This window comes from Andrographis paniculata, unplaced genomic scaffold (genome assembly GCF_009805555.1).
Source record: "Andrographis paniculata isolate CXL003 unplaced genomic scaffold, ASM980555v1 Contig86END, whole genome shotgun sequence".
NCBI classification, from domain to species: domain Eukaryota; kingdom Viridiplantae; phylum Streptophyta; class Magnoliopsida; order Lamiales; family Acanthaceae; genus Andrographis; species Andrographis paniculata.
Genome location: NW_026137624.1, coordinates 5,323,167 through 5,341,401, shown reverse-complemented (window position 1 = coordinate 5,341,401; position 18,235 = coordinate 5,323,167). Strand labels below are relative to the sequence as shown.

The 18,235-nt window shown below is 29.9% G+C and overlaps 2 protein-coding genes across 21 annotated transcripts; both read left to right on the top strand.

Moving 5' to 3' along the window:
- The first annotated feature begins 3,818 nt into the window (after positions 1-3,818).
- On the top strand, positions 3,819-9,248 carry LOC127242113 (transcription initiation factor TFIID subunit 8-like). Of its 20 annotated transcripts, none has more exons than XM_051261511.1 (9): positions 3,849-4,184; positions 4,312-5,693; positions 6,163-6,578; positions 6,747-6,944; positions 7,227-7,300; positions 8,148-8,256; positions 8,357-8,432; positions 8,813-8,880; positions 9,051-9,248. In XM_051261511.1, exon 2 carries the CDS (start codon positions 4,402-4,404, stop codon positions 5,539-5,541), a length of 1,140 nt encoding a protein of 379 aa, XP_051117468.1. In that variant the 5' UTR covers positions 3,849-4,184; positions 4,312-4,401; the 3' UTR covers positions 5,542-5,693; positions 6,163-6,578; positions 6,747-6,944; positions 7,227-7,300; positions 8,148-8,256; positions 8,357-8,432; positions 8,813-8,880; positions 9,051-9,248. The 20 variants fall into 20 exon arrangements, 19 of the variants coding, with proteins under 19 accessions (XP_051117468.1, XP_051117462.1, XP_051117469.1 ...); XM_051261505.1 differs by having other exon boundaries at positions 7,907-8,256; XM_051261512.1 differs by having other exon boundaries at positions 7,227-7,305.
- Positions 9,249-15,205: 5,957 nt separating this feature from the next.
- On the top strand, positions 15,206-16,941 carry LOC127241962 (protein SPIRAL1-like 3). The gene is made up of 3 exons (XM_051261262.1): positions 15,206-15,344; positions 16,296-16,591; positions 16,707-16,941. Exons 2-3 carry the CDS (start codon positions 16,319-16,321, stop codon positions 16,785-16,787), a joined length of 354 nt encoding a protein of 117 aa, XP_051117219.1. The 5' UTR covers positions 15,206-15,344; positions 16,296-16,318; the 3' UTR covers positions 16,788-16,941.
- Positions 16,942-18,235: the final 1,294 nt, after the last annotated feature.

Genomic DNA, 18,235 nt, shown 5'->3' with positions numbered 1-18,235 from the left:
GACCTGACTAACCGACCTGAGGACTTTCCTTCTTGATGACTTTCCATCTTGAGGACCTCCCGACCTGACCAACCGACCTGAGCGCAAATTTTTCTACTTTTCTACCCGACTTCGGGTCCTACCTTCCTTCAAGACACTGCTACCATTATTATTATTATTATTATTATTATTATTTTTGTACGTAACAAGACCTTATGTATTAGTTGATTTGGGTATTAAAACTTTTATGTTGTTATACACGAGATTGTATGGATTTGTCACTTGAAAAGTCTATCATGCCCCTCATTTCGAAAATGACAATTTAGCTCTTACCCTACCTTTGTACTGGCTTGAAAAGACGTTTTGGAACCGTCGCCAGCAACCGCCGTCAACCGCCTAAGACGAAACATATTGAAACGTCGTCTGGTCGGTTACATCAACCGCCTCGCCAAACGCCTCCACCAGTTCCAGAACTCAAATAGCCCAACCGACCAATCCAGAGACCAATCGCTAGACCAAAAGACTCCTTGGCCGCACCCACCAAGCAACCTGTCTATTCACCTGCGGACCAGCTGACTTGCCTATCCGACCGCAGACCAGCCGACCTACTTTATCCGACCGCAGACCATCAGACCTGTCTGTCCGATCTGATGACCATCAGACCTGTCTGTCCGACCGCTAACCATCCGACTGAGGACCAACCGACCAGACCAACCGACCGAGGACCTTCCGACCTGCCCATCCGTTCGCTAACCAACCGACCTGATCATCCGGCCGAGGACCAACCGACCAGACCAACCGACCGAGGACCTTCCGACCTGCCTATCCGAGCGCTAACCAACCGACCAGACCAACCGACCAAACCAAACGACCTGACCCACCGACCTGAGCGCAAATAATTCGATTACATATTTGTTTTACAGTTTATATTTCAAATAAATAATGTTTCACTACATTACATTATAGAATAGTCGCGCGGTATACCGCGCAATAGCGTGTTCTAGTATATATATAAATAAATAAAAGAAAGTAACCCATCCTAATTATTTCCAAATTATTAAAAATTAAAATTAAACAGTAGCTTGGATATGCCCAACCAGCTTAGTTAAGAATCAACACAATGTATATTTATATATTTATACACTTTTAGATTATGCTCATCATTATTAATTATGATTATTAAAATGATTGAGATCTTTTCAACTCTATTTTTTTAAGATTTGGTTTTGGATAAATACAATTCATAAAAAAAGAAATCTTTCAAAACAATGAAATAATTTTTTATCTTTTTTATTATTCGATATTGTATGCCAAAATATTATTTTTATATTCAAATATCATATTTTTTTTCTTATAAAATAATAGTTTCATTTTGTCATTTTATTCTGTCTAAAAAACTAGCACATTTCAATACTTGGTAACTAGCTTTCTATTTTTTTACAATAATAACATAGAATAGAGACATTTTGGTCTTTTAAAAATAATTTTACACAAAATATCAGTTTAGTATTCATATTTCTTAATTCCTGTGTCCTATTGTTATTAGACTGTACGAGCATCAAATACTCCCTTCGTCCCAGAAGAAGAAGCGTCTTGTTGGGAGTTGGTACGAGAATCAAGGAATAATAATAGTATTTAATTCAAAGCGAGTATAAAATAGAATGTAAAAGACTAAAATGTCCTTACTTTTTGAAAGATTTTAAAAAGTATGATAGAGTAATAATTAGGGATAGTTTGGAAAAGTATGAATAATTTTTTCATAAAGTGGGGACTATGATTACTAAATAAGGAAACAAGACAATTGTTTTGAGACAAACAAAAATGAAAAACAAGACAACTCTTTTGGACAGAGGGAGTATTTAGTATTTATTAATATATATCACATCAGTATTATTTTAATTCAAAATTTCAATGTGTTTCATTTTGAAATTGAGTGTTTGATTCGAATTTTAGTTTAATTAATATTCTAATGTAATATTGTACAAGCTAAATCAATTGAATATATTTTTATCAAAAATCGTAAAAATGAATAATATTAAAATGTATTTTAAATACAGACAAACAAATTCTTACCATACAGCTCAAAATTTTGAAATATGTCTGAAATCATAATCAACTATTTTCTCCCTCTGCTTATTTCACTTTGTTTGGGCACAGAGTGTAGTAATGTGCTTGTTTTTGTAAAATAATTTGAATAAGTATTTTTTTTTTTTTTTTTTACGTAAAACATAAGAAATTATTTTAAAAATATAAAAATAATAAATACGTGTAATATATTAAACTTTTTTGAAAAATATGTGTATTTTTATTTTTTTTTTGTTAAAAGAATACAACATAATAAATAATGATATTTGAATATAAAAGTGAATTAGGTAAAAAGTAAAATAGATGCATTATCAAAAATTTATTAAAGAATTGTTAAAAAAATAATGTAACAAATAGAAAAAATTGTAACAAATTATTAATTATGTGTTAAAATAGAAATAATAAAATATTAACAGTAAATAAAATTATTTTTTATAAATTAATTGTGCATAAGTTAACGGAAAGCAAAAATAATAATAATAAAAAAATCTAAATATAACTATAGTCGGAGAAAAATATTTATTATGTAACCTTATCTATACATATTTACTATTATAAAAACATATGAAATTTTTAGTACAAATTATTTTACAAAAACAAAAAATAAGTAAACACACATAACCATTAAAGTAATCTTTATCATAAAAATAAATGTGCAATAAGATATTTTTAAAAATATTAAATAATTTGATAAAATGATAAAGATAATACTCCCTCCATCCCATATCTATATATATCAATTTTTTTTTTCACGGAGTTTTAGAAATATTAGTATTATATTGAAATAAAGTAGAAATAAAGATAAAAAGATTAAATTAACCTTATTAGTATTGTACTATTATATAAAAGTAATGACATTTGTGTAATATATTGTAAATTGGAAGGATATTTGTAATGTCAGATAGATAGTACAATTACTAAAGAAAAAAATAAATACTTTGTTATGCGACGGATCAAAATATAATAATATGTTTATATATATATATGTAAACTAAATTTCTAATAAAAATGTGTTTTGTTTGTTTTGTGGTTAAATTTTAATTTTAATTTAAATAGTTTTTTAATGTATTTTATAAAAGAACATTGAGAATTATGCATAATATGACAAAATATGGGTGCAAACCAAAGCTTTTGGTGATTTTTAAAAATATTTTTACTATTTGATTTCACAAATTTGTATTAAAAAAATATATTTCATCCATAAAAAAAAGTAAATATTTTTTTTATTTTATTCCATTCCGAAATAAAAATTCATGTTTTTAATATATTATACAAATATTTTTGTTTTTATATAACAAATATTACATAGCTAATATACACTACTAATACGAATATAAACGTCATTTGTTTGTATTATATTAATACTAATATTAAAAAATTTATGTAAAAACCAACATTTTCTTTTGGGTTCTAAATGTATTTTTTTTTAGGTTTAACATATATTTTAATATTCATATTTTTTCAAAAAAAAAATATCAAATTAAATAATTAGTTTTTTTATATAATACTATAAACCAATTTTATTTTTAAACTATTATATCAATATTTTTTTTTTATATGCATAAAACAACTATTAAAAAATCCATACCCATAAATAAACACACTTTTAACACATTTGGGCTTTATTGGGCTCAAAATGCTCAGTACTTTCCTTGAAATCCCTCAAAACCAACATATTTCCAATGCGGCCCATTTAATAACTTAATGGGCCATAAATTACAATACTCCCAACGAGATCCCCTCCGGTTTGTTTCCCTGCGGTTACATACAATGAAAGCACAAAGTTAGAAATCGCATTACGCAATTACCGCCATCAACGAAACTCGGCCACGGGTTGCTGCCCAAGCGACGGATGTGCTACGCGGAGAGCTCGCCGTCCATAAATCGGCAGCCACCGCTCCAGAAATCCATTCCCCGCCACTCAGATTATCATCCCAATCGAGGTTTTGGTGGGGGTTTAATTCTTGTTCATCGCTAAAGATTCATTACCTGGCTTTAATTGCGGTCGGCGATCGATCTACGCCTCATTGCGGCTTCATTTCCAGGGAGCTCAATTGGATTGATTCAATTTCTTCTCCACCGCCGCGACTCCGCCGTGTTTAAACCCTAGGAAGTCTCCGGTAAGCAGTTCATTGTTTACTAGTTTTCGATCTCTTTTTAAACTTGCTGGGATCGACGAGCCTAGGGTTTTTTTTTGTGAGCTCGATTGGTTGTCGCTAAGAACGATAATTCATTTTTTTGTTGAAGGAGCGTTGTTTTAGGGTTTAGGAGAAATTTATAGTGTGACTGAGGTGCTTTCATTTGAGTGTGGTGTGAGATTATGAAGTGTTGCTGAATATGAGCGATGGGGATGGGAAGGAGAGTGTGAAGTTCCTGAGCGAGAAAGATAGTCCGCAGAGAAAGGGGAAGAAGAAGAAATTGGCATTCGACGAATTCGCGGAGGCAATTGCTAGAATTGCAGTGGTTCAGGTTTGTGAGAGTGTGGGGTTTCAGACCTTCCAGCAGGCTGCCTTGGATACCCTAGCCGATGTCGGGGTTCGGTACATTAGAGAAGTAGGGAAGGTAGCTGTACTTTCGTGCAATTCCGCGAATCGGAGCCAGTGCAATGTGTTTGATGTGATCAAAAGCTTGGAGGATTTGGGTTTGATTCAGGGGTTCCCCGGTGCAGCTGATGTAGGTCGTCCATTTTCAGGTTCGGGGATCATTAAGGATATGATGCGATTCATTGGCAAAGCAGAAGAAATACCTTTCGCGTATTCGATACCTGTTTTTCCTCTTGTTAAAAGGAGGACATTAAACCCTAGTTTTGCACAGGCTAAGGAAAATCCGCCACACGGGCATATACCTAGTTGGTTGCCTAAGTTTCCAGATCCTGAAACTTATGCCGTTGTAACTTTGGGGAAAGACAATGACATAGAGACGACGATGGCCAGCGAAATTCAACAGGTTGAAGAGAAGCACAGAAAGGTGGAGATGCCTTTGCAGAATATGCAGCAGAAATTGCTTCATAACGGATATGAAGGTGTAGCTGTTGGACACGAGAATGCTACACAAACACATCGTGCTGCAGCTAGCAACCCATTTCTGGCTCCCCCGATACAATTTTGGGAAAGGGAAGTGTCTTTGCCAGTCATTCCGGCCAAGCTTTTGGAAGAGGATGTTGGGTACCGTCGAAGTTCTGAAGTTACAGAGAAAGATCATATAACCTTAGAGACATCTTTGAAAGCTAATGAAACGAAGAGTCGTCCTTCTGATCATGAAAACGGGAAAATGATTGTCCTGAGTGGGAGGCCCACTGTACATTTTAAGATCGGAAATAGTAAGCATCACTTAACGACCAAGCTTATGAATGTGGGTACTGAGAGACTTTATCCTTGGTTTGATATTGATATCAGCAGAAATGCTAAGACGGAAATTCGAGCTGAGAATATTATTTTTGAAGATACTGAGCAGCCGCCTGACTCTCTTGTAAATTAGCCGTCTTTGGTTAGAGACTGTAATTTTTTCATGGAGCTAGCATCTGATATTTGCTCCTGAGTAGTTGTAGGCGATGAGCTCGAGTTTTTTAGCGTACTGGACAGTTTAAACTTCTACTTGGGCTGTGTTCCCACTTTCAGCTGAGTTTTGAGGTATTAATTGTCATTAACCTTTGTTATTGATAATTTTTGTAACTGTATTCATTAGTTTTTATTTCAGTCGCTTATTTCTTTACGATGTGATTTATCCCCTTTTGAAGATGTATGCGTTTGCAAAAATTTCTCCAAGTTTAATATATTAGTTTCTGATTACTAATGTATACTTTGAGTTAGCCTTTATGCTTTTTTCACCCAGATTATGGTTATCGAAATCATTCTAATATTTAATGGCCCAATGCTACAATGTTCTCGCCGCTTATTGTGCATGCATATACTTACCTCTTTCTTAAAAATGTACAATGCACGGACATGCCTCTTTCCGAGTGATGAATTAATACATTTAGATGCACATTGTCTATCAGTGAATTTATACATAATTTGGCCTTGTTATTATTTGCTAATTCCCATTCTGTAATGTAATTACTTACAAAATCACTTAATTCAGTTAGTTACTTGTTTGTAGACTGAAGCAATGGTGAGGAAAACACAAAGTACTAACAAATTGAGGAGATTTCTGCTCTTAATTCTCCATGTTATGCTGCTCAACATATAATCTGAGTCACCGCCGTTTTTGAGATCTTGCACATGCACATATAATAAGAAAAAACTGGCAGGAATTACTATTCACTAAACAGCAGTTGGTGACATTCTTTAGCCTATCATGATCGCAGTAATTTCTCCTGTTACTACCTGATTTACCAGGTCATTGAAACATAGCTGCTCAGCTGCTCAATGTCCAACACCAAAGCTGGAAGATGTTCAATCATCTGAGTGATACTTTGTATCCGATGTTATGAATCTGATCAACCCATCCTTCTCATCATCGTGGTGTCCTGCAGAGACGGTCTATTTCTGAATTTATGTCTTCCATGAATCCTTGTGAGCTTATCCTTCCCCTTCCAACTGTAAATACTCATGAAATATGATTTTTCAAGCCAATATTTCACTTACCAGATTCAAAAAAAAAAAAAAAAAAAAACTTCAATATATGATTAAACTTTCCCCTGCTATTCTTTCCAACAAGCTCACAATTTTCTTCATCAATAGGGACTTCTGCTTCTTCAATCAATATGAACAAGCTGGGATCGATCATGTAATATGAAGATTGAAGCTGATCAGGCATGCGGATGATACGTGAATTTTTAAGGAGTCCTGATTCCAATAGTATCTTGTTGATGTTCTATGATCAGAATCGAGGCATGGTTTACTGGTGGACCGTGATTTTCAGCTGTTTCATTTGGTTCGGTACTCATCTATGATTGCTCATAAAGTAGGCAACATACTTTTTGGATAACAGAAACTGTTGCATAGTGTCAATTATTCAATGAATGTATCAAATTTCAAGTCTGATCAGTGACACTCATGAGAATGGGTTAATACCTTGAAAAGCTGCTGAAGTTCTTTAGGATCGCTGTTGATGAACTAGTATACTGCTATTGCTTTCTGATTTATAAATCACCTTGTCCTGTTGAAAATATATTCGTGACTACTAATCTGACACTATTGTTCATCACTCAAAATTTTCAGCTTTGGGAACACTTCTCCATATGATTTTTTGTGGAATTCCTTCTGTCCTGCTCGAATGTGATGATGTTGATATGGTGAGGTGATATTCTCCTTCAATCCTGTATATGTTTGCTATAATCCTTGACTCAGCAATCTGGAACTGCATTCAGACCTGATGCAATTTTGTTCACTCTTTTCTCGCTTTCTCTTTTCTTGTGAATTTCTCCAAGTATTTGCTTAAGAGTTCTGAGATCTTCTCCAATACTTGCAAATTCAAGCTCGGGTATTCTTTTCTTAAATGGCCTATAACCTGCAGAAGATTGATGCGTGGTATTTACTGGACCATTCCTATTGTGTGCAGATATTTCACATAACCTAGACTAGAATCTCATTGTATCCTTCAAAGCTGGTTTTATTGGAAGCTTTGCAAAATGTAGATGGTTCGACTACAGATTGGGCATCGATCTTCTTCGAAATATGTTCGAAGAATTAACTTGAGCTTCCTTTCATTTTTGGACCATTCTGAATTATTCTTTGTAGGGATAGCTGCAGTAGGGTGTGAACATTATTCTGCTTTTTCAACCCAACCCTATCAGTGAAATTCATACCTGAAAAGAGTCCAAACTGAATAGCTTTGCTCCGAAGTTGGATGATGATCAAGTGTTGTTCTCAGGTTCTTTCTTAGATTTGTTTTCTTGCAGGTTTTGTTGCCAAAGAAACCCCAATCTTGATCAATGGCAGAATTGTGTTTTTTCTCGGTTGGGCTTGGTATATAATGTCTTGTGATAACCTTGGGAGTTCTTTGAGCTTCATGTTATTGACACAGGACTTAATAGACAGCCATGGGCTTCTGAACATTGAGTCCTTCATGAAATCTTGAATATACACATGTTATTTGGTATCTGGATTTGTCGTAGTGAAGGAGTTTCTGCTCTAATCAAGTGATAGGAAGTGAAGACAAAACCATAGACAGATGAAGAGGAGACTTCAGTGATTCTGTTGATGATACGGGCTCCTCCTTCTGCATCTCCCAGCTTTTCCCTGCCCATATGTAAGTGATCCAATAATATCTGACCAGAGCATTTTTATGGTAACAGCAGATATAAATAGATTGTCCACTTACTTTATGTTGAGAGCTTTTCTTTCTTTAGGTGACTGGTTGCTGTTCGACACACGTTGAAGTCTTGAAGAAAACAACTCTATGCAGCAATCATTGCAAAATAATAGGTGAACGGCGAATCCCATTTTCATTCTACTGAAATATATCATTGATCCTCCTAACTGGAAGCTGTTTGATGAAGTAAAAGTCGACAAATCTGTTTGGATAGGATCTTCAATCTTTTCAACTTCTGTGCAACAAGGAATAATTTGCATATCATTCATATACAAAATTAAATTTGCAATCCACTGTAAATTAATGTTTACACGTGCTAGAAATGTGAGCTATGCTAACAGATGTAGCTTTCTGTCTTTGATTTGTTCATAAGAACATAAATCGTTAAACTTTACCCTGCTTAACTTACAAACAGATCTCAAAAATACCTTGAAGTTGCCATTTATGGTTGTGTTTCCTCATTCATCGATGCATAACTAATCTGAATTTTCAGGTCATGTCTGTCATCTTTTGAAGAATTCACCATCTCCGCGATCCTTTTGCAACGAAGAGCACTCGCAGGTAAGCTCAAATCATTAATGCTTACAAGCTGCAATTTTAAAAAAGACATCTTTAAAGGAATTCCAGTGATCATTAGACTAGTTTTGGGGATTTATCTCAGTGAAATGAATTTGCTCTTTGTGTGAATTCAGTGATCCATAGCTTCACTGTTCATATTCTTTCTTTACCAGATGGACATTGAAATGTGGGTCGGTGGGTGGGTATGGGTTCTGGTGCCCAGAACGTTTGTGCTTAGCCATGTGAACTCCTGTCAGGTAACATGAGTGGATTCCTTTGTAGCAATATCTTCCATCACACTTGTATTAGGGTATGTTTCAGACTTTCAGACTTTCACTTTAGTTGCAATAAAAAAGCGAAGATTAATTGGTTGGGGTGTGAGATCAATTGATGTATGATTTACATATTTGATAGATATTTATTATTGTGGACAGAAGTCCCTGAACTTAGATCAATTGGATCGAACTAGGTTACCCTATCGTATATTCTTAGTTTCTATCCTACTTCATATATTAACATAATTTGTGTTGGCTCTTTAAAATTCCAATAATCAAGAGGATAGATTTTATTTGCTCTATGCCTAGCATTCGCTTCTTTTGTGTACATGTAATATATGTTTGTGTCTTATACCTCCGTCTCATCCATTTGCTTTTTGCACGGAGTTTTAGAAATATCAGTATTATATTTGGATAAAGTAGAAATAAAGGTAAAAAGACTAAATTAACCTTTTTAGTATTGTATGATATAAATGTAATGATATTTGTATAATATATTATAAATTAGAAGGGTATTTGTAATGTTAGGTAGATAGTACAGTTACTAGAAAATGAAATAGATACTTTGTTATGTATTATCGATGATCTTTTGTCAGCTTGGCCCCAATTCGGTCCCATGGTATGCTGTAATTTCATATCCCACTGTTCCAAGCTTTAGAATCCACATTTTTTGCAACTTTACTAAAACTGAAAATTCTCTCTCTCTCTCTCTCTCTCTATATATATATATATATATATATTGAATGTGGTGTTTGCTATTACTCCAAGTCAATGAAAATTGGTTGAGTTAGCAGTTTGTAGGGTGTGGATTAAGCGATGATTGTTGTGATTTTACAATACAATACAAAGTTTTGATGAAGACAGTCTACTTGTGTTTTACTTGCATAGGAATATATGTTAATGTTAGAGAATTTGCTAATGGTTTGAAAAGAATGAATGGGAGTTAGCTGAGTTGTAGATTATTACTTGGACAAAAGCATTATTGAGATACAAATGATTGGTGTATGTGATGGATTTGATTTTGATTTTTGAATTTGGATTTTAAATAGTAAAATTTTAATTTGATGTGATATAAATAGATTCTTATGTTTTGAGTATAAAATTTATCTTTTATATAATATGAAAAAAAAAAGTAATTATTTGAGATAGGGTTAAGTTGTGTTTGACATAAATATTGAATTTAAGGATATGGTTTATATGAGCTTTAAATTCAAATCATTATTATTTATTTTGTAGGATTTTTAATTAAAAAATTCATAAATATTACTTAAAATACTATTTAATTAAAGTTTAATATTATATATATTTTTTTGTTTGATTGTTGAGATAAATTTTTAAGACATACTCCCTCCGTCCAAGCAATAAGTATACATTTACTTTTGACGATAGTAATATTTTAATTATGACATTTTTGTCTTTACTTTGTAGTATAAAAGTAATGATGTGATGTAAATTAAGGGTATTTGTAGAAGAAAAAGAAGTATTTAATGAAATGGTTACTGACGTTGCAAAATAGAAATATATATACTTTGTAGCTGAACGGAAGAGTATTAGTTAATTATATTGTCTTGAATATATTTGCACAGTTTTTTTAGGAAATTGTTTTAATGTTATCAGCTATATTATATTTAAGATAATAATGTTTAATTAGTTAATATTAGTGAATTAAGATGTTGTTTTATTATTTTTTTATATAATTAATAATATTGGTAATTGTAAAATAAATTTAATATATATGATTAAAAAATAAAATATATATTTAAATATTTTAAAAATTATATCGTAATAAAAAATATATTCAATAAAAATATTATTTTATAGAGAATAATTTTTTTTATATAATATAAGGAAAATAAAAGAACAACATTTATTTATTTATGATTAATATAAATTAATGTTATAAAAGATGTAGAGTTTTAAATGTATATAAAAATATTTATTTTAAAGGAGATATAGAAATAATGAGGTTTTGATTGGTTTTTATTTTTATTACGATGTTATATGTTACGTAGTTAATTATATTGATTTATATTTATTAAATATGTTTTGATTTAGTAAATTTTATCTAAAATAAAAATGTATAAATTGTTAGAAGACATAAAATAAAAGTCAATTAAGATGAAATAAAAATAACTATTATATTAATTATTTTTTTTATGAGTGTATTAATATTGCCCACATGACACTTTACCAACTTACTCTCCACCAAATCAACCATGTGGATGCATATTATTATTATTGTTATTATTATTATTATTATTATTATTATTCTGCCTAGACTTTAAAGGAGAATATAAGGTTGGTGTCAGTGAATTCTGCTTAGTTTTATGGTACATTGGATTTTAATATAAATTTAAAATAATTGAAATTACAAATTTATTCCCTTAATATAATTTTTAATAAAAATATATTATTATTATTATTTTGTTATAAAATATGATATTTAATATTACTTAAACATAAACTAAATCAATAATTCATTTCAAACTACAATCAAACAAACACCAGTAAAATAATCATCACACGTTCAACTCCTATACCACCGGGCCATCCTTATGGGACAATTATTTTTGTTAATCATACAGTTTATTTAGTATTTGAAATTTTTGTTGTGAGATAGGAGGAAATGTATTTTTATTGTTATATATTGTATATATTATATATCATTTTTGTAATATTTTTTGAAATTATATAATATTAAGACATTAGGTGTGTTTGTTTGGGGGTTTGGATTTTGAGTTGGGATTTGAATAGTAAAAATTTTGAATTTGAATAGTTGTATGATGTGATATAAATAGGGTTTGATGTGATGTTTTGAATGTAAAATTGATTTTTAGTATAATATAAAAAATGAAAAATAGGTGTTTGATTTGATGTTTTTGGGGGGAAAAAATTGGATGAATAGTGGAAATCCACCAAAATCCTTCAAACAAACACACCCTAAATGAGCTCATTTAGTTTTGATGTGGTATTTTTTTAAGTAGTATAGTTTTAGTAAAAAAATTCTTTTATCATTTTATTAATTATTATTTGTTTGTAATTATTTTATAAACTATATTTAAAAGAAAGATAAAATAGAAAAGGATACTATTATTGATTATATATTAAATATAAAAGCAATATATTAATAAAATGTAAACCGACAACATATAGTTTCAATTAAAACAAACGTTCTATATTAAAGAACCATGTTTGTATGTGTTGATTAATCCTAATCATGATTTAAATCGGTAAAAAATTTGAGGCATTTTCAACTTAAAATAATAGCTAAAGAGTTAAGATGGGGATAATTGTTTGTTTTTTTTCAAAAGAAACATATACAATTCTCTAAAAAAATTAATATATTATATAAATATATTATTTTTATATTATTTAATAATTTCATATACTTCATATATATATATATATAAATATTCATTCAAATTATTTCACAACCAAAATACTACTATTTTGGATTTCAACTCTAGTTCTAATTGAAATAACTAAATATTCCCTCATAAACAATAGAATTACTATGCCAAAGCCCAATTTGTTTGTTTGTCTAGTATTATTGTTTGGATAAAGTGTTTTTTTTAGTCCCGTAATCAGACCCTTTATCATTTTAGTCCCGTAATCGGACCCTTTATCATTTTAGTCCTGTAATTTGAGCCTGTCGTAAACTAGTTTCATAAGTGAAAAATTTTCGCTGTTTTAATACTCCGGCGCCAGAGATGCCCGCGTGGCTCACCATAGGTGACGTGCTGACCTGGCGGACATGTGGATTTTTTATTTTTTTTATTTTTTTTAAAACTTATTTTTAATTTATTTTAAATTTTATTTGTATTTTTTTTATTTGGTCGAATTAAAAAAATGAAAAAAAAAAAAAATAAATCCATGTGTCTGCCTGCCGGGTGTCGCTGACCTGACAGGACACCTGGCGGACACGTCACCTCCGACGAGCCACGTGGGCGTCTCCGGTGCCGGAGGACTAAAACAACGAAATTTTTTCACTTATGGGACTAGTTTGCGACGGGCTCCACTTACAAGACTAATATAATAAAGGGGTCCAGTTACGAAACTAAAAAAATAATTTACCTTTATTATTTTAAATACAATAATAATAATAATAATAATAATAATAATATTAATTTATGTCACAAAGTTGGGCCTTGATATAATGCATAAATTTAATTTAAAAGAAAGCTATAAATTTAATAACACTAAATAGGGCATCTAATTATTTTTTTTAAAAAAAAATTACAATCAGCAGGATCTACAATATTTAAGAAATATACAAACTTATCATCTATATTTTAATGGAATTACAAACAAAAATATTAAAAATAAATTATATAAGTAAAATTAATATCCAAACATTTAGGGGGTAAATGATAAAATTAACACTTTTGATAACATATACTCTCTCCGTCCACTTTCAAAGTTTACATTTACCTTTGCGTCATTGTATTTAACATAAAAAATATTATTATTTTTGTATAAAATTTTATACAAATGTCATTATATTTGTATTGTAAAAATATTTGTCTTTTTACTTAATAAGAAATTTTTTTTTTTTACTATATTTTGATATAATAATTAATATTTAAAGATCAACATGCAAAAAATAAATGTTAACCTTTAAAGTGGACGGAGAGAGTATATAAGATATTAAAAGTATGTTTGTTTTGTATTTTGATATTTTTTATGTGAAATATAAAAAATTATTAAAGTGATATAAAAATAAAAAATATGTGCAATATATTAATTTTTTGAAAAAATATATTAAATTTTTTTGTTAAAACAACAAAGCCTAGATAGAAAATACGAAAATTCAAATTAAGATTCAAATAAAAATTAAAACTAGAATTAAAATGAAATAAACCATTACTATGATAAAGATAAAAGGCGATTTTTAAGTTCAATTAAATCATTTCAAAAATTATGTAATTTTTTTATTTATATACTCCATACTTCCTTTAACAATCTATCTATTTCTTATTTTGGTTCGTCCCATAACAAAGTATTCATTTATTTTTTTAATAATTGTATTATTTACGTAACATTACAAATACCATTCTAATTTACAATATATTACACAAATGTCATTACCTTTATATCATACAATACTAATAAGGTTAATTTAGTTTTTTTACATTTATTTATATTTCATCTCAATATAATACTCCCTCCGTCCCATTAAGAAATATCTATTTGTTTTTTTTACGTAGTTTTAGAAATAATAGTATTATATTGGGATATAGTAGGAATAAAGTAGAAATGACTAAAATAACCTTGTTAGTAAGTGTGATATAAAAGTAATGATATTTGTGTAATATATTATAAGTTGTAAGATTATTTGTAATATTAGGTAGATAGTACAGTTACTAAAAAGAGAAATGAATACTTTGTTATGAGACAGACTAAAATGGAAAAATGAGAGGGAGTACTAATATTTTTAAATTTTGTGCAAAAAGTAAATTGATATATAAATATGAGACGAGGAGAATACAATTTTTTATTATTTTAAATACTAACTATTGTAATAAAAGATAAAGATAAAATTAACAAAAAAATATTAAAATTATATAAATTTAAGGGTGTGTTTGTTTTGTGATTTGGTTTGATTTTTATTTTTAATTTTTTTTGTGATGTAACATAAATATAAAAATAAGAAGTGTACTTAATATATTATTATTATTATTTTTAAAGAATGGATTTAGAAATTTTTCGAAAAAGAAACCATAACTAAAAATTGACCAAATAAATAACTAAACCAAAGGCAATAAACAGTAATACCTCCGTCCCATATCTGCTACTCTGTAGACACGGTGGTGTAATTAGTAAATTTTATAATATAAATAATTATAAATTAAAATTAAAATAATTAATTAGTTTAATTAATTTTTTAAAAAAAATTAAAAAATTTAAAATAAAATTAAAATATATAATTATTTAAAAGAAAAGAAAATCACATTGTATGTGGGAGGACTGAAACGACAAGATGGGACTGTGGACGGAGGGAGTATTACTTTATTTTTGTAAATGGTAGACTTAAATTAACGCTCTCTTTGAGGCGCCGCTTAGCCGTTACCATTATTTCAAATTTATATATTTAAAAATAAAAAATGAAAATGGTATGAGTAATTTATTTTGTGGTATATAAATACCTCTGCCGACGAAGGGTTTTCCATCATTTGAATCGGCGGAAAACTGGTATGCGGTTTCTCCTTTCTCTCTGTTTTTCTCTCTGTGTTGTTTAAATTTTTGTTAGAAATGTTTGGATGAATTCGTTTGGCGGTTCATTTCGTGCATTTGATTGGTTTATTCGACGGTTTTGGCAGATCTGAGATCTGAATGTAAATTATTTTATGGATTTAGATTTATTTTTATCGCCTCTGGTGTTGATCGGTTGCTCGATGATGTGTTAGATCTGATTTTGGTGGCTGATTTTGTTGATTTGAATATATATTGGAGAAATCGATTTTTGTGGTTTGAAATTGCGGATTTCTGCGTGCTATTGGGAGTTATTGCTTTGGTATATGAATTGGTTAATGTATTTGTTTCATTTTGATTCTGGTATCTGTTCAAATGTGATTTGGTAAGTTAGATGTTGGTTTCTTCGTTATAGTGCATTATTCATTTCGTGCTCTTCTTTTGAGTACTTTTTTTTTTAAAAAAGAAAATTCTGCGTTTCCCTATCTTACCATTTTTGAACTCATAATTTGTAATCATTACGCCTTTTCTTTTATTATTTTATTGGTTCTATCTGGATTTCGTTTTCAGTTAGTGATGGATGTGTGTTTTAATAAAATTGAACAGTGTTGAATTGATTTTTTTATACGTACATACAAATATGATTTTGATCAGTTTCTCTCCCTCTGTCTATATGTGACGTGATGATGGAATGATGAGAAGGTAATGACTAGTTTTAGGGTTTGAATTTTGGTGAGTATAAGTATCAAGAAGTTTGATATGAAATAGTCATTTGATATCATATTTCTTAAAAAAATGATTAAGTAATAATAAAAAGAACAAATATACTATGGTTGTGGTAATCAACACACCCCCTTAAAATTTTCTATAGAATCCGTGCTCATTTACCTTACACCATATATATAAATCAATTGCATCACTAAATCTTGTGTTTTCTCTTTTTTGTTCTAGATTGAAAAAAGCAGAGAGAGATAATGGGACGCGGAGTTAGCGCGGGTGGCGGTCAGAGCTCGTTGGGATACCTCTTTGGTGGAGGAGAGGCAGCCCCGACTCCTCAACCTCCAAACAACACTTCAACTAAAACTCCAACTAACAACGACCCTCCATTGAAACCTTCACCAGAAACAGCCGCGCCGGAGGAGAGCAGTAAGCAGTCAACTCCTCCTGCAGCTGCTGCCGCCGCCTCCGGTATCTCCTCAAACAACTACTATAGAGCAGATGGTCAGAATTGCGGCAACTTCCTCACGGTCCGTTCCTCGTTCTTCTATCTGTTCTTATCATTTACCTAAGTTTCCTATATATACTTTCGACATTTGCACTTAACCTTATTATTATTTGTTGTTGATGTTGGGATAATTGCAGGATCGACCATCTACAAAGGTTCATGCTGCACCAGGGGGGAACTCCTCTCTGAATTACCTGTTTGGTGATGGCAGCAAATGATGATAGAAAGATGTTTGATCGATTGGCAGGTAAACTGAGCAGTTGTTGTTTTGCTGTTATATTTGATTATAAGTTTCTTTCTTGGTACTAAAAATTGTTGGAGAGAAAAGTTGATGATAAGCACCAAATGATATATTATGGTTGTTTGTGTGTATGTTAACTTTTCTTGTTTGTTGTCACATTGAAGGACATTTTATTGTTCTCTCTTCCAACTTTTTGATAGTAAATGCAATTTGAATTTGATTTGAAATTGAAAAAATAACTTAGTGTTTTTAGTTTTATTCGTTATATTTGTATATATTATTTTGATTGTTTTGCCCTTTTACATTTACCAGAAGCCCTTAAACACTAATATTAATATTATATTGATTTTTATATATATAAAAAAAGTATTTTTATTTATATTGTGCTATATAAAAAATTAATAATACGTTCAAGTTTTTAGAAAAAATTTCAGACATATTTCTCAAAAAATTGATATATCTATTTATTATTTTTTTATTATATATTCAAAATACAAATATTCCTAAGCAAATTTCAAGACAACAATGCTAAATAAACCCTAAACACCCGAGGGAAGACAAATAATATGTCAACTATTATTTTTATTTTTATTTGTGTAAAAATTAATATAAAATATAAATTTTTAATTTTTAATGGAATAGAATAAAAAGAATTAAATAATCTACCGAAGGAAGGACCCCATTTTAGAAATAGTATTACATGGAGAAGAATATTTATAATGTTAAGGGAGTATATCAAACAATAGGTCAAATTTTTACTAAAACCCAAACTCAAACATCATAAAGCACTCTGAAAGTGTGTTTGTTTGCATATTTGACTTTTGAATTATGATTAGAATAGTAAAAATTTTAATTTAAAAATTATATTTATACAAATAGATATTGATGTGATAATCTTAATATAATATAATATTTATACAAATAGATATTGATATGATAAAATAGATATTTGATATATTTTTTAAGAAATAAAATTTGATAAATAGTAAATATTGAAATAAGTAGGCCAACAGAACACAATGTATGATTGATAGTTAGGTGTGTTTCTTTTGGTTAACTTTGTTAAAATTTGGTTTGAATTTGGTAATAAAATAATGTTTGATAACATATTTTGTAAGATGAAAAAATATCTTTTTTTCTAGAAAAGCAAAACTACAAATAATAAAATTTGAAAAATTTTGTGTGAAGAAACATATAGAAAACCAAGAAAAATGAGAAAAATAGAAAAGCATCCTAATACATTATATATAAAAAACAAAATAAAAATAGAATGGATATAATAAGCATCTCCAATCGGCGCCATTTCTTCCATCTCCTAAGACTTACAAAACACAATGTGAGATGAGGGAGAGAGAAGAGAAACTGTAAAGATTGTTTTTACGTGGGATTTAGTTTTTAAATAGTAAGACTTGAATTTGGATATAA